Below are 17,630 nucleotides of genomic sequence, written 5' to 3'. Positions count from 1 at the left end.
TAACATCCCAGTAAGAACACTATTGCCTACAGGAAATCCCAGTTCTTTTTTTTTTTTTAATTTACAACAGAGATCACAAGTAGGCAGAGAGGCAGGCAGAGAGAGAGGGGAAGCAGGCTCCCCCCTGAGCAGAAAGCCCGATGCGGGGCTCGAACCCAGGACCCTGAGATCATGACCCAAGTCAAAGGCAGAGGCTTTAACCCACCCACTGAGCCACCCACGCACCCCAGGAAATCCCAGTTCTTTATCTGGAAAGGCAAACAACAGTTTAACTACATTAAATGAAAGAAAGACATTTAGTCTGACAAGATAGTTTTCCCTGGGCCAGCTCCCATTCATTCTTCAGGGCACAGCTTAAATCTCACCTCCCCAGAGCCCTACTTGAGGTGAGCTCCCCCTGCTCTGCACTTCCAAATAGGTTCGTTCTCTGTAATACTGTTCAATGAACTCTATAGTGATTACAAATTTAACTTCAGTTTGTCTTCCCTACTAGATTCTCCCATGTGCCGTTGTATCCTCAGCGCCCAGCAAGCTGACTGGCACATAGTAGGTGTTTGGTTAATATTCAGTGAATGGATGAAGGCATGAATGAATCACGCTTCCGCTGTCTTCACTGTATTGTACTAAAGTAGGAAAGGGATATATATTTATTATGAGGATTTTTTTAACCTCACAACTTGCAACAGAAAAAGGATTTTTTCACCCAGATTTCATCACAATATACATGTAATGACAACACCTCCCTCCCAAAACACTTCTGTCACTCCACAGAGGAAGACTGTTTCTAAGTACTAACTTTCGGATTCAACTGAACTCTATAGGTGGGATCATCACCATGACTGAAATGATTTCTTAAATTCCTCTTTGAGATGCGCAGAGCACACTCCAGCAAGTGGCATTGTACAGGGATAAGTTGTTCACAACAGTCTCTCACTTGGTTCACGATTAGAATATGATGAAAGTTGAAGGTTGACCAGTTAACTCTAAATTGAGAACTCAGTCCTTGGCACCTAGATTCTCCAATCAGTTGCCTTCAACGATGCCTCCAGAAACGAGGCTATGGTAACTTTCTCTCTCTCTGCTAACCAAGGGTTAGTAGTATCACAGTATATATTAAAATGCCAAAGGCCAGACAGACTAAAACGTGATTTCAAGATTGCCAATTTACTTGCTTCATTATTTCTAAATACTGAAATTAGAAAGTGCAGACACCTTCCCGCGTATTAAAACAACTCTAAAAGCAAATTAACTTTGCAGTCAGTCTTCAAAGTGTGCTTTTTCTCTGAACTAATTTCAAATGGTCCTTTTTTCCAGGTTGAGGACAACATCAAAATGTTTCCACACAGCCTGCATAACTTGAAGAGGTATTAATAAGCTGAGAGCTGGCCTGACATAATTGAATTGGATTTGGTTTTCCACATCAGCTAACTGGTATGCTTTTATTTACATCAGGTTTTTTAATATCATCTGAACTGTTACTGGCAAATGACTTCAGCACTAGTGGAATTTCATGATTTTTGATCTTGTTAAATAGAAATACAGGCATGGGACGAGTCATGAGGAGAGACTCAGTTGCTTAAATTTTGCTGCTGGTATCAAGTTTGCTCTCTTTAAAGTTAATTTTCAAAATACAGGTCATGGTTTTGGCATCGATGCCCAGCCTAGTAGTACTTGATGCTGGTACATCTGTCTTACTGTCCATCTTTCACACCACCAGGACTGGAGTATTCTTTCCATCGAGCCTGGAAGAGTCTCATAGCCATGAAACATTGAGTGGTGACTCCGGGAGATTTGGGCTACAAGGAGAAGATGGGGAGGATAATGGTAAGAGGTAATCTGCTGCTGATGATATTCCTTGGGTTGTTGATGGTTAAGGAAGAGAGAGAGAGCGCTTAGCATCATGGAAAATCTTGATGTTTGTACATGGAACTCATCCTTGAGGAAAGAGTGGGCCACCCATCAAGACTTAAGGAGCTGCCTGCCTTTCTCTCATCTTTCCCATTTTTACAAGGCATAAAGTGGGAACCTCTTGAATTAGTTGGCAACTGGGTCAAACGGATCCCTGCTCCCATAGGAGCTACTGGCTTACTTTTCCCATTCCTATTTGAAGAAGCCATCATCATTCATTCATGTGACTAGATTTTTCCTGAAAATAAATAGTGACATACCCTCATGGGACAAGAGAGAATGAACCGCAGGTGTTGAACCATGCCTCATTAAATTGCTATTTCTAAATCAGAATTCCTTGTGGCTCCCGCTTAATGGAAAACCACATCAGCTTTCCTCTTCGCACCCAACATCACAAAATGATCAGCCGCTTGGAGGCAGCCACAGTAAATTCCATGCGACCTGGACAGGTCATGGGTAGGCCAATGGGGTCCCTGGGAATTCAAGTCAGGGGTTGAATACTTCAGGGGTTTCCTTCTTGCTCCTTAAACGACCCCCACAGGGTCTCACAGACAGGACAGACTTTGCTGAACATTCCCACAGCCGTGAAGTGGATGGAGGGCAGGGCTTATCACTAGAACAGGATTTTAATTTCATTTTGGATGGAGGAACATTTCTTCTTTATCTCTGGAGATATATGTAAAACCGCTTTTTTTCCACAGTCCCTTTCCCGACTCTAACCCCAAATCGAGGACAAAAAGGAGACTGAGCGGCCTTAAAAAACCTTTCCCTTTCTAGAGCAAAGTGGGTTGGAGGAGATGGGGGAGGAGCGGGCTCAGCGAAAGCAAAGAACTGTGACTTTGAATCAATTCACAGATGACTCAGAAACTGAGGAGGCCTTCCCATGTCTTCACATGACACCCTGCAAAGCTGTATTTTGTTCAGTGCTGTTGTCCCTGTTTTTCTCATCATATATGGTCAGTAAATGACAAAATCCTTCTTTCCCAAGGATGCTCTTTTAACCCAAGCTCTTCTAGTTAACCATTTATTAGTGGTTATTACATGTCAGGACTTCCCATGTATTATCGAATTCTCCCAAGGGCTGTATGAAGAAGCCACAATGATTATTCCTATTTTCACAGATAAGGAAAGGCACAGGGAGGTTGAGTAACTTCCTAAGATCACCCAGCAAGGAGGCGGCAGAACTGAATCAAACCCAAGACTTGCTGATCTCAAGCCTGTGCACTGGAACGCCTCCCACACCCTTAAATCACACTGATATGCAGTCAGGCTGAAGATTCTGAAAGGAGGAAGCGACTGATAATTCTGGAATATCAAATGGATACCAGCCACTGAGCCTGGGGCTTTACAGAACTTTCTCCTCACACCTTCTCTATAGCCTATATGATAATTATTACCAACAGGCCATCTGCCTGCCCCAACAAGTTGAGAAAAGAAAGAATTAAATAATGTACCCAAAGTCACAAATCGAGGCAGGGACAAAGCCTTCAAACCTATGTCTGCTTGACTCCAACAAAATAACAACCCTGGAGAGGCCATAGCAATCTGCTTCCCACAGCAAACAGAGATGTTGCATTATTATGTTTCCTTTGGGTTTTACTAGGCAAGGCCTACTGTGTTTGTCCTTATAGATCAAGTCTCTTCCAACTTCATTGTAAAATAATACATAATTTAGTAGATTATTTTAAATTACAGTATTCTCTCACCAAAAGACAGATAATAACAAAGGTTGGCAAAAGCATGCAGAAATTGGAAACCTCATATACTGCTGGGGAGAATGGAAAGCAGAGAAATCGCTCTTGAAGACCATATGGCTGTTGCTTTAAAGACTAGACCTAGAGTTACCATTAACCTAGCAATTCCACACCTAGTGACACACCTACGATAATTGAAAATCGATGTTTGCTCAGAAACTTTACGTGAATATTCACAGCAGCACTCTTCATAATAGTCAAAGAGTGGAAACAGCCCAGGGTGCCTGGGTGGCTCAGTCAGTTAAGTGGCTGACTCTGGTTTCGGCTCAGGTCATGATCTCAGGGTTCCGGGATGGAGCCCCATGTGGGGCTCCATGCTCAGCGGGGAGTCTGCTTCAGGATTCTCTTTCCCTCTCCTTCTATCCCTACCCTCATTCATGGACTCTCTCTTTCTCTAAAATAAATAAATACATCTTTTTTTTTTTTTTAAGTGGAAACAGCCCAAGCATTCATCAACTTAAGAATGGACAAAGAAAAATGAAGTCTATCCACACAATGGTTCCATTTAAGTGAAATATCCAGAATAGGCAAATCCAGAGAGACAGAAAGTAGGTCAGGGATTGCCAGGGTTGGAAATGGAGATTCCAGCTAACAAGTACATGTTGCTTTTGGGGATGACAAAAATGTTCTACAACTGACCCCGGTAATGATGGCACAACTGTCTGAATATGCTAGAAACCACCGAAGTATACACTTGGCATAGGTAAATTGGCAGGCGAGAATTCTACCACTGAACCACCAATGCGGCATAGGTAAATTGGATGATGTGTGAATAGTATCTTGATAAAGCTGTTATACATTTATATTAAAAATCTGCTCCAGGGGCACCTGAGTAGCTCAGTCAATTAAGAGCCCGACTCACGAATTCAACCCAGGTCATGATTTCAGGGTCGTGAGACCAGCCCCACGTCGGACTCCATGCTGCGCGTGAAGCCTGCTTAAGATATTTCCCTCTCCCGGGGCACCTGGTGGCTCAGTGGGTTAAAGCCTCTGCCTTCAGCTCAGGTCATGATCTCAGGGTCCTGGGATCGAGCCCTGCATCAGGCTTTCTGCTCAGCAGGGAGCCTGCTTCCTCCTCTCTCTCTGCCTGCCTCTCTGCCTACTTGTGATCTCTGTCTGTCAAATAAATAAATAAAATCTTCAAAAAAAAAAAAAAAAAGGATTTTCCCTTCCCTCTGCCCCTCGACCCCCCCACTTCTTCCTCTCTAAAAAATAAAAATGCCTCCCATGACAAAAGCCAGTTATTGTGCATTTGGTAGGCTCTCCAGAAATATCTCTTGAATGAAGGCACCAAAGTTCTTTATGGGTATTTAAAAATAATACACGTTCATTAAATTCAAATATGCCTTTTAGGAGTAGATAGATGGTGCTTGCTTTGCAACGATGTCACAGGAAGTACACCCAGACTCGACCATCCCTGGAACTGAGTGCTGATGACTCTGACTTCTCAGGAGCAGAGATGTCGCCTTGATGAAGGAAGTTTACCAACACACCCCCATTGCTGGAACTCCCCATCGGTGCCAACAGGACCAAAAGCAAGAACCATGTGTAATTTGCTGACGATGAGGATGGCACTGAGGGTTAACTGTCCCCCCAAACCCTCAGTGAGCCAAGTCCAGAGCAGCGGAGAACCTCCAGGGTGACTGAAGACCACAAGCTGGTAAACCGTCACTTGGGTCCCGGAATCTGAGAAGGTGAACAACAACCTTCCTTTGTTGCTAGAGGAACTCCCCAGAGGAGCTCCTGGTAGCATTTACTATTTATGGCCACATTTAAGCTAATATGAAAGAGTATGGAAAGAAAAAAAAATAATAATAAGTTCCAGAGTAAAAAATGGAAACCAATATTCAGGGTTGCAGGGGAGAGGATGTGGAATAAATAGAGTCTGAACTTGAGATCTAGCTGCAGAATTAGCCTGATGTGAATTGTTCAAAGAGCCAAGAAGAGAGGATATGGATGGTGAGTGCACTGGGGAAGAAACAAGGCAGAGCATTCGTGGATTTAACAGCAAAACAAATTAGCTTCACAGACAAGCTTCTCAGGAGCAGACAGAGTCCAGAACCTAGCACTGACTAGATAATCTTTTCAGGGAATGGATTTCAAGCCTTCCTCACCAGGGAACAAAAACCTCCCAAGAATAATTTAGAAAGCACGTATTTTAGGAGCCCTGGATTTGCAAAATGTTTGGTCTGAGGCTCCTTTGCAAAATGGAAGTAGGGGTATGGTACAGAATTGGAAAAGATTCATCTGAGGCGACACGGCTCTGAGACGTGATGTGGGGAGCTCCCGACTGCACATGTCTGGAGATTCACTAGCATTATTTTGGAAGGAGTCGGTCTCATCTACGAAGACACATCCTCGTGGGAAACAAAACACAACTACAAAAAAATGGAGGATGGACTCCCTGTGTGAAGGATAGCTGGGAGCTTTCCTGTCTTATTCGTTGGCTTTCTAAAACAGCTCTGTGAGGTAGATGTGTTACCAATGAGGAAGGAACTGTGGCTCAAAGAAATCGGGCCTCTTTCCTGAAGTCATATAACTAGTAAGTGGGGCAGGGGGAGGATGTGCTTGTGAGTCTTCAAACTTCTTCTTCTTTAACTTTTTAAAAAGATTATTTATTTATTATTTGAGAGAAAGAGAGAGACACAGAAAGAGAGAGACAGAGAGAGAGAGCGCAAGCAGGGGGAGGGGCAGAAGGAGAAGCAGGGAGAAGGATGCGGGACTCAGTCCCAGGACCTTGAGAGCATGGCCTGAGCTGAAGGCAAGCACTGGACTGACTGAGTCACCCAGACACCCCTGGGTCTTCAAACTTCTCAACCACTCTTATCTCCACTACCCTACAGCTTCCCAAAGTAAAGCGGTCATCAATTTCCCCAGCCACGGAAGGCCTTCTAGAATGAAAGACTAATGACTTTCCGACAGAGATGGAAGACCACCAGGAAACACCACAGACCAGAGGAGGATACCAACCAAATAATAGGAGGGCCTCAGGCTTTGGGACATCTGCAAGTCCGGGACCCTAAGAGAAGGACTATGTGTGAAATATTAGTCGAAATAAAAACATCAGTAACTTCCATTACATCTAGCCCCCCGCCCCCATCTGACAGCTTCCGATTTATTTTGTTGTCTGTTCTTGGTGAAGAGTGTACCAGAAGATAAGAATTTGGAGATTTTAGAATGGAACTTTTCTTAACATTACTCGGTGTCTTATTTGAACTGTAAATATTGAAATGTGCTCCTAGACTGGTCAGTTCTTGCTATAGCCAATAAATATACAAAATCAAGAAGAAACACACTTTGTAATAGCTTTCAACTTCCCTTACACAATTCACAAAGATGAGACCATGGCAGAAGTTGTTGATTTTGTCACTGACCTTTTATAATCATTCTCCACCATAGATCTTCCTTTTGGGTTTTGTGGGACAAATTTTCCCACTGTTTCTTCCCTTATAAACCCATCTGGCTAAGGTCCTATCATTCTCAATGACATAAGGTCATAAAAGGGGAAACTGCACTTGACAGGGATGCCAAGGAAAAAGAATATTTTGTCCTGGGAACCTTTTTCTGAATCTGTGATGAGCCCACAGGCTGAAAACATTTCAGAAGGAAATACTGCGTTTCTATCCATGTATAGTATTGGCCTGTCAGTTACAAGCAGAAAGAATACTGGACAGACAGTCAGGGCGCTGTGTTCAAATGTGTCCTCTGCCAGGAATTAACCAGGTAGGTAAACTTCACCAAGGGCTTTCTTCTTTCCTGGCTGCAAGCTCTCATCTGACTCATGAAGAGCTCACAGTAGATCAGCCCTACAGACTATTCCAGCTGTTAGACACTCTGGCCCCTGGCTTTGCCCTTTCTGGTGATTTCCTAGCAAGTACCTGTTTCTTGGTCACCGTGCCATCCACAGGGTCCACATATTCAAAGCAGTCTGTCTTTGCCACACTGTAGACGTGGTTGCCCACAGCGAACTGCTGGCCGACGAAGGACTTATCCGTGACCAGGGCCTCCAGGTCCCTCATGATATAATACGTCGTCTTGGGCTCTAGCCCCTCATAGTCAAACCTGGAGAGGGAAGGCAGGATACAGGGTGAAGACAAACCTAGCTAGAGAGCCAGCAACAGGGCAGACCACTCAAGGTCATTTGATCCTTGGTTTTGTTTTCCTGGAAGAAGAGCACAGAGAAGCATCCCAGTCGGTCCCCATGGTCTCTTACCTGACCCACAGAATCCTGGCCCCATAGAGGAGCCCAAATGATCTTGTAAAAAGCACATGGAGTCATGTCCTTTATTTTAAATCCTTCCCCAAGTGCCCATCAGTTGAGAACAAGACTCTAGCCACAGACCATAACCCGCTGTGAGATCAGACCCCACCTACCCCTTGACTTTGTCCCACTCTCACCCTTATTCCCTATGCTCCAGCCACACGGGCTTCCTCTTCCAGAGACACTTTGCCCTGCCCTGCCTTTGGGACTTTGCCATTGCTGTCTGCTCCCTCAACCTGGTATATTCTCTCTCTCTTTTTTTTTTTTTTAAGTTTTTATTTATTTATTTGAGAAAGAGAGAACATTGTGAGGTGAGTGGCAGCTTGCAGGGGAGAAACAGGCTTCCCACTGAGCAGGGAGCCCGGGATGGGGATCCATCCCAGGACTCAATCTGGTATATTCTTCCCCATGACCACTCACGTACCTGGCACATTCTCTTCTGTCACTTTTCCAGCTTAGTGTCACCTCCAGAAAGTGACCTTCTCCGACCATCTAGTCAAGATTTTTCCCTCATCTCTCCCTCTCTCACATCACTCTTGATATTTTCTTGTGGTACTTATCCCAATCTGTATTTACTTTGTTTGTGTATTTGTTTATTTATTTCTTATCTGCCTTTGCCGCCATGAACCACAAGCTCCGGGAGGCCAGAGACCTTCTCTGTTTTGTTCTCTGCTGCTTCTAGTAAGTGTTTACTAAGCAGTGGGATGAAAGATGGGAGGAAGGGAAGGGAGGGAGGAAGGAAGGAGAGAGAGGAATCAAGGGAGGTGAAGAGAGAAGGAGGAAGGGGCCTCAACATACCATAAAACTCTCTTGGAAACTTGGAAGAAATACCCCAATTGTTCCATTAAAAAAAAAGTCTTTCTAGCCAAGAACATCAAATGTAACAATGGGGCTGGGAGGTGATTAGGAAAAAAAAAAAAAAAAAAAAGACTAAAAATAACACATATCTCATTTGTTCTTGTCGGGCTTAAATACCATAATGCATATCAAGTGATGCCAGACACCATTGCTTAAAATTATTAGTGGATTTTATTCTTGGTCACTATCACAAAGAAACTGGAGTCTTCCCCTGTGTCAGATGGTATCGACCAAGACCAAATGGCAAGCCCAGGGGGCGCTGTTAAAGAAGGAAGCCCTTGAGGGGCAGCTGGGCCCACATGGCTGTGGTGAGCTCTCACACTGGGCTCTGTGTGACACAGGGACAAGATGTGGGCTCCCAGCCCGCTGAAAGAAGGAAGACTTGAATCAATGCTACTTCTTCTTCACCCAAGATCTTTTAAGACTTTGAGTAAACATCAGGGTATTAACCAAAATGGAAAACATGGAATGATGCCATTTCTAGTAGTGGGTCCCCTGTCCCTGTATCTCTGTCTTGTAAACTCTCCCTCCAACACAGATGTACCCTCCCCAGCCTCAGAAACAAAACAACTGGGAACTCTTTCAGAACACTGGAGGCAGTGGGTGAGTTCTGAGCCTAGAATCTCTTTAAAGATAGTCTTTTGGGGGAAGATCGAGACCCAGCCAAGCAGAGAGGGGTAGAAGGATGGGATAAGAGGGTTTATTAGGATACGGAGGGAGCAGTGAAAGAGATGCAGAAGTTGGGGAAATCCACTGACAGGACATGTCACATTCGGTCTTGGTCAAGCCTGCCCAAATGCTTATCTTCGTAACCAAGCAGACTCTGGCACAGCACCCCCTTTGCTACCGCAAATAACCCCCTCTGACCACCACAACCCACACTTTCAAGGGAGGCAATCTTTCTCTTTTTAAAAAATTAATTACTTTTATTAACATATAATGTATTATTTTGCCCCAGGAGTACAGGTCTGTGAATCGTCAGGCTTACACATTTCACAGCACTCACCATAGCACATACAAGGGAGGAAATTTTTCAATGGGGAGTTCCTTCTGGGGTCCATTCACACAAGGAAAATCATCTGGGTTCCCAGATACAACTTCAGGTTCAGAAACAGTTAAACCAAAACTGTTGGATTATCTCCTCCCCACCACAAAGAACAGGCTAGAAGTCTTTTTATTTCACAAGGATCTCTCAACCTGTATCTGCTGGAGGCTGAAAAAAGTGTTAACCTTTCATTCTACCTACTCCCTCTTCCTTTTTTCTTTATCTCTGTGATCATTTTGGACAGAAATCTGAAACGTAAGTCAATGTTCTACAAGAATTTAAATCGCCATTGCATTATATTCTCTAATACCGTACTTGTTATGAAAAAAGTAATTATCCTCTAAGCTCTTGGCCACAGAAAAAATGAACTATATTCTAAATACAGTCATCATAACACCATGTCCTCAAAACACTGGCACAAAGTTAGATAATCATTGCACAAATTATGAGGAACACATCCTTAACTCAAAGGGATCTCACTAAGCCAGAGGTTGGCGATCATAACATATTTTTATCAGGCTGGACTTTTTTTTGGAACAGCTTCGTGCAATGGAATTACTTCCCAGGTACGCCAAAAAGGCCCACGAGAATCGGGATTTTTTGGGCACTTGTGAGAAACACTAGTAAGTATAACAAATGCCCAACCTGCCTTGAGAGTAACTGCCTTGTTTATGAAACAAGGTACCATTTGAGGTGGTTTTCAGGGAACTGCAACCTCTCCCTTCTTGACTAAACAGGAAAAAAGACTATTATGGCCGTGTCAACACTCCCCAGAGCCCTGTAATCTTTTTGATGATAATGAGGCCTCACGCAGGCTTTCTTATTCTCTGATATTTATCTAAGTAAATGACTTCTTAAGAGAAGAAACAATCACCTTATAAGGGAAGTCTAAAGCTTTCTTTCTGTTCCTTAAGCCCTTGAAACATAACCAAACATCCAAAGTAGTTAACTGTTCAGAAACAAAGCAAAGAAGCCACCATATCTGTTTTCCTTACATAGAGAGTCTCTGAGGCTACCCAAAGATTCCCTTGCCCCATCCCCAGGTTCTCCACAGTTAACGTCCTTGCCCATCACTTCTCCCCCAAATTGGTGGCTTGGTACTTGGAACACAAACTTAGCATACCTAGGTACACATATCTAGCCGGCAAAGAGGCAGCCAGAAGACTCTGCCCCCTCACTTACTTCACAAACAAGAAAGTGACATAGATAGACCCCCAATCCTGAGCGCTTAGCCACTGACCTTTGCCCCTGCTCCCTCCCAGGGTAACAGTTCCCTCTTCTGTATCTCCTTTCACAGGGACAAAACTTTAGCCAAATCTGGGGCTCCTGAACCATGCGGCCCCTTCAGAGGGCACCTTAGACACTGTTCGACCCTTAGCAAGCAAGTAAGACAGAGGGAAGAGAGGATTACAAAAGCAATCTGACCTATCCGTTTTGTCTCTGCTTCCATTTCTTGATAATTATAGATGGAGGACTAACAAGGAGAGCCCCTGATTAGATGATCCAACTCTCCCGGACAACAAAGGACTTTTAAGGTTCTTGCAGTTCAGAGTCCTTCTTGGAATGGATGCCCATGTTACAGGCACAGGTGAAAAGATTACAGATGAAAGTCTCTAGGGGAGGGGAAATTTCTGCCTTGTGGTTCGGATGCCCTTGACAGGTCGCCCAAACGCCTATCAGGAGCTCCAGCCCCTGGGTTCCTCAGATCATCCTGAAAGCTGCCTCCTTCTTAAGGTTCTAGCCCACCACTTTTCTCTAAGAGCAGTTCCCCAGGGACGCCGCACTCCTCACCTGCAATAGTAGTGGCGACCAAATCTGGCCCAGTGATCTCGGACGATTTCCTCCACACTCTGCTTCCGGGCAGCCAGAATGGAGAGCCAGACCAAGACAGCCCAGAGCCCATCCTTTTCCCGGAGGTGATCAGAGCCTAAAGAAGAAAGAAGAATTCTGCTGAGGAATTGTTCGGGGGGGGGGGGGGGGGGCGTAAAAGCCAAATGAACCATGAAGACCAGTTAGCAACTGAGATTTGAAATGGTTGCCTATATTTACCTATTGTGATAAATACACGTCCCATACTATACTTGCATTTTTGAAAAAAATCCAACTGAATTTCAAGTAACATAAAATAACATCGAAAAAGAAAATACAATCCTGGAATTTGTTGAAAGTACCAAAGAGCTAAGCTGACATCACATTTGCCCAATGTTATCATTCATTCAGTCAATAATTTTTAATCCTTACAACATACCAAGCACTGGTCAAGGTGCTAGGGATAGAGCACTGAATAAGACAACTCTTTATTCATAAAGCTTGAACTCGAGGAGGTAGAGACAGGCAACAGAAAAGTAGACGAGAGAACAAGATGCATTAAATAAGGACAAGGGCTATGAAGAAAGTCACAGAGTATGACAGCAGCAAAAACTATGTTACCTAGAGTAGTATAGTTTGTCTACAGAAGGGCTAGTGGTGGCTTTCCCAAAAGACATGTTCGCCCAGTACCTGTGACCGTGACCTTAGCTGGGGAAACAGTCTTGCAGATACAATTAAGGATCTTGAGATGAGAGCATCCTGGGTTACTCAGGCAGACCTTAAATCCAATGACATGTGTTCCTCAAAGGAGAGAAGAAGATATAGAGAGGAGAAATAGAGAGGAACAGGTGACATAAAGACAGAGACAGAGACTGAGACTGGCATTGCTGTCGCCAGTGAGGGAACACAGGGAGCCACCTAAAGTGGAAAAAGGCAAGGAAGGGCTCTCCCCTAGAGCCTTCAGAGGAAGGACGACACTGCCAACACCTTGATTTTGGATTTGTGGAACAAAGTCCTGTTGTTTTAAGCCCCCCCGCCTCAGGTTTACAGTGATTTGCTGCGGCAGCCTTAGGAAATGAGTACAGGCTGTCATGGTCAGCTCCACTGAGATGATGACATCTGAGCTGCCATGTGGGAAGGAGTTAGCCACGCTGAGATGTGGGCACAAAGCATTCCAGACCAAGGGACAGCAACCACAAAGTCCCCCATGCAGGAATGAACCAGGTAACTCAACCCTACAGCAGCTCTGTAGAAAGACAGGCAGTTCATATCGTGGCATTCACAGGAACGCCAAAAGCCCGCTGAACAGGTAGGTTTCTTTGCAAAAAAGAACCAGAAGGAAATGCGAGAGGCCCACTTAAGCACCTGTCTCCCGGCCGGCTCTAAGCTCTCTCTGAAGTGAAGAGGGCCCAGAATCCAAGGCACTTGTAACAGAGTAAGGAACACGGTGACAGGAAAAGCATGGGAAGGCTTTGGAATGAGGGTTTGAAACCAAACTCCTGCTACCTCTCGCATGTGTGACAAGTTGCTGCACAGTTATTAAGCTTTCTGAGCCTCAACTTCTCATCTGTACAAGGAGGACACCAACACCAATCTCGTGGGGTTGTCCTATCAATTTAATCAAGTCCAGAGGGCAGGCTCTTGGGTCAGGTTGCTCACATTCAAGTGCTGGTTCCACACTTCTCTTTGTGGGACTGGCTGTTCTCGTCCACAACATAGGGACAAGGATGGTTCCCACCCCGCGGAGTCACTGTTAGGATGTACTGGTAATTCACACAATGCACCAACATGGCGCTGATTCCTTAAGACACCCTTTCAGGCAGATTGTTCTCAGTTATTCCTATACTGTAATCCTCTGACACTAGCAATAACCATATTGTAAGAATGGCGACTGGGACCAGGGGCTGGACCATCGCTTCTTGCAATAGAGCAGTGAGAATGGACAGAGGACTCTGGTTTCAGGGCTATGAAACAGAATAGAAAATCAAAAAGAGAGACCCAATGTCTCAAAGCTATTGAAACCTTGAAAATGGGATGAAATAATACTTTAGTTAAGTTAAATATTTTTGACAACTTCTCAATGAAGCTATGAGCCATTTACTGTTACATTTATGGTGTTAAGCGTTAAATGCTTTTCCTTGAAAAGGAAAACATACAACCTTGAGAGGGCGGTGAAGATATGTAAAAGGAGAAACAATCAGTGTCTGCTTCTCCTTCTGCACTGATCAATGACGTGCTGATGACGCTTTCATACGTCTGGTTGCCGCTGCCTCCAGGTTGAGAGGACCCCAGACGTTAATCATCACACCATGGGGTGACTCTTGTCTTATCCAGCGACCTCTTCACACGGCTACAAAAATGGAAGAAGTTTGGAAGATGCTGGGCTGGCTCCATGGCTGAGTGCCAAAATTACAAGTCTAGGAAACCCTGCCCAGTGGGATAATTTCAAAACCTTTAGTCCTTTTATAGCTGAAAAATCACTTTTATTTACTGGCTAGAGAAAAATACTCTTTTGTTTTAAAACATGGGCTTTGCATACCTTGCGTTTCCAGCTGGATTACATTACCTGGAGATAGAACCATTAGAGGATATTAACTCTGTGAAAGAAGATGGCATAATTTAGTGGGAGAAGAGACATGAAGTTCTTTTAGCAAGATTAAAAAAAAAACAAAAAACCAAACACCTCGCCCATTTGTCACCAACTCGGCAGGAGATTGTGACGTTGGTTTGGATATATTTGCCTACAAGTTAAACATCTGCAAAAATTCCTAAGGGGAAATGATCTAGTAAAATGAATTGTGCTCTTTACAGCTGTCTGAGGTGGGGATGGAGACACTGATGGGATGTTGCATTTACACACACATTTCCCCTGGATGCTCATGGAATGCTTTGGAGAGGGTTTTGGGGATACAACCCTCCTTTTAATAATTCTCTAAAGCAAATGAACTATCATGCCATATCAGTGACAGGTACATTAAATAAGAAATGCAGAAAATACAAAGGTATTAAATGGTTTTCTGAAACCCCACCATAAACTGAGTAAAAACAGAGGGAAGAGCTATTCGCATTATAGATTATAAGGCTTAACACACTACATATTTATAAATATTTTATGAGTCAGTGAGAAAAAGAGACACCCCGATAGAGAACTGTGGAAGGGCAGAAATGAGCAATTTCGCAAGAGAAAAATATTAATAGTTCAAAACATTTGGACAAATGTTCGGTCTCATTGCGGTCAAGTCCATTAAATGGGATGATATTTGGAAACTGCCAATTGGCAGAGGTCAGGGGAAGGGGAATACTGAGTACCAGTGTTAGTATAAATGTGTAGTTTGATACCGTAACTTGGCAAAAATAATCAATAGTCTTAAAGTATCACCCAGGTTTGGACCCAGCTATCCTACTTTTTAACCTTTAGCCTAAGGACATTTTACTAAAGTAGGTAAGAGAAGAGAGGAAAATTGGACAAATACATGCTAATCATTACACATCAGGATAATTGTGGAAAATCCATCCAAAAGCTTGTTTAGATGTTTTCATAAATGGAACAATTCAGCTTACCAAGGAAGTATATTCAGTATATTTTTGGAGCAAAATATAGGTAGATATGTCTGTATGTATGTGCACAGATAAACAACAGGAGGACCACCCCACCCTTAACAATATCTCGGAAATGGTAGAATAGCAGGTGTTTTCTTCTTCTGCCCTATTTCCAGAAGAAAGATATACTTTTTTCATTATAAGACAAAAGGTCTTCAGTGGTGGGTAGAAAGTCATATCTGAGGACATTCAATTCCATTTATCAAAGAGCTGGTTGGGATAGTAAACAGATCGCTTATGAATGGGTGATGGACTTTGAACCTATCAATCATCCCATAGAGACTGAATATGACCCCCCTCCCTGTGGGTCTCACAGGTCTTGGGATTAGGATCAGGAATATCCGGAAGGTTTTAGAGACTAACAGAAGTTGAGGATGGGGAAGAAGGTGTGCAGCTGAGCTGTTAGCACTGGCCTTGGAGGAAGCTGGGGAAGCTTATTTTGTAGCCTACCTTTAGCTTCACAACAAAATGGATTAAAAAGTATGGGGAGTCCCCTCTACTCCTTGTCCTCACACAAAGACAACTTCCCCCCACTATTAACAGTCCCCAGTGCAGGAGGACATTTATTATAGGTGTTGAACCTACACTGACACACGATTATCACCTGAAGTCCATAGTTTATCCTTGGGTTCCCTCTTGGTGTGCAGTCAAGGATTTGGACAAGCACGGCAAACTACTAATCTTTTTGCCATCTTCATAGTTATGCCTTATCCAGACTACTTACTCCAGTAAGAATATTGGCCTCATGGAAGATAAGGGGGAAATCAAGAGCATGCTCAGTCTCAAACTGATTTTCTCCTCATGGAAATTCCAGCATGGACAAATCAACACAATAAAACATGAACACAATCAAGTCATCTCAGCTGAGACTCAGATCAGGAACGTCTGAACTTGTCAATTAGGAAAACAGATATCACTGTGCACCTTTTGCAGGCCCCAAGCTAGAACAAGAATTATGATTCTCAATCCAGGCTGCATATCAGAGTCACCTAAAGAACTTATAAAAATTCCAAATATCAGTGCAAGGCCTCATTCCTGACCATTAAAACGAGAATTTTTGGCAACGGGATCCGGGCATTGGTATTTTTTTTTTTTAAGTTCCTCAAGTGATTCTCATGGGCCGCTGGGGTTGAGAGCCACTGCATTAGGAGAAGAAAATCAAAAGAGGTCCATGTTAGGGGCAGATGGCTTCTTTTTGTCCAAATTTGACCTCTTATTTTTGTCCAAATTTGGTGCTAAATGAAAGTGGCCACTAGTCTCCAGTTTGATGGATGCCACAGGTCCTGCTTTCGTGGGTGGCTCCTGCTGGAGCCAGGGTCAGGATTATGCTTTCTCCTTGCCCTTTCTGTCTGGAAAACTTGGGAGGATTTTACCAACTCTGGGGTAACCAACTCGTCCCAGTTTAACCCAGAACCTTCCCAATTATAGCAGTAAATGTCCCCCCCACCCCCAACCAAGAAAACCTCTCAGTCCCCAGCATGCCAGGATGGGTGATCATCTAAAAAGAAGGGCCACTCCCTCCAATCGGTCCCTGATGGTTTTTAGGATTCGTGCATGTTCAATGCACACAGTAACACCACCATTCCCGGAAACGAAAGTGACAGGAGCTATACGTACTTGCTCTCAGAGGGGGATTACGAAGCGAGATAAATTCCATTCTTAGAAGATGAGCAGGAAGGTACCAGACACTAGACTCAGTATCTCACACATCCGTGCATTCAATCACCCAATTTACACAACAGTGTAGCTCCTTTGACAAAGAAGAGACTGTGGCTAGACCATTTGTATGAGGTCACACAGCCACGAAGTGGTGAAAACAGGCTTCGAACCTGGGCACTTTAGCTCTAACATGGATGGACTTTGCTACTTCCAGCAAGCCCAGGAACCCCAGTGGTCCTCAGGGGCTGCAAGGACGACAAAGAAAATGTCCCAGGGAGCCGAGGCAACCCTCCTGAAGATGTGGGTCACAAAGGCACTCTTCCTCCTTCGCACACAAGATGGTCAGAAAAGTTGCCGATTTCCCTTTGCTTCTCTTCTCAGATCAATTTAACCTCAGATCATTTACAAATGCAGTTTCTACTAGTCCGTACTGAAAGTCTCCCTATCCTCTTTTCATCCACTCAAGACAAGGATTTGTCTTTTTTAAATAGTGGAGTTCAAAGGGAAAAGTGGGAGACACCCCTTTCAGGTGACTCGGAGATTTGAAAACATGCTATAGAATTGTGACAGGTTGGTTTCAGGGTTTTATGTTTTTCATGCCTCAAATCGCTTATGTTCAGCTTTTGAAATCTTGCCCAAAAGCAAGGTGCATGGAAAGACTGCCACTTTTCCATGCTTAAAAATTAAGCTTTTTAAATTTTTTTAAAAATTTATTTGACAGACAGAAATCACAAGT

The 17,630-nt window shown here is 43.8% G+C and overlaps 1 protein-coding gene across 1 annotated transcript in view; it reads right to left on the bottom strand.

Moving 5' to 3' along the window:
* The window catches only part of LOC111153612 (phosphoglucomutase 5), a 231,052-nt gene that overhangs the window by 47,633 nt on the left and 165,789 nt on the right, over positions 1-17,630 (bottom strand). The window contains exons 8-9 of the mRNA XM_022512745.1: positions 11,618-11,753; positions 7,541-7,724 (exon numbers count right to left, since the gene is read on the bottom strand). Of these exons, the coding sequence (XP_022368453.1) occupies positions 7,541-7,724; positions 11,618-11,753 (320 nt within the window). The remainder of the gene's footprint in view (positions 1-7,540; positions 7,725-11,617; positions 11,754-17,630) is intronic.

Source organism: Enhydra lutris, unplaced genomic scaffold (assembly GCF_002288905.1).
Source record: "Enhydra lutris kenyoni isolate GAN:26980312 unplaced genomic scaffold, ASM228890v2 scaffoldscaffold33, whole genome shotgun sequence".
Taxonomy (NCBI): Eukaryota; Metazoa; Chordata; class Mammalia; order Carnivora; family Mustelidae; genus Enhydra; species Enhydra lutris.
Note: the sequence above shows the minus strand (reverse complement) of the source record. Positions and strands in the feature narration are given on the sequence as shown.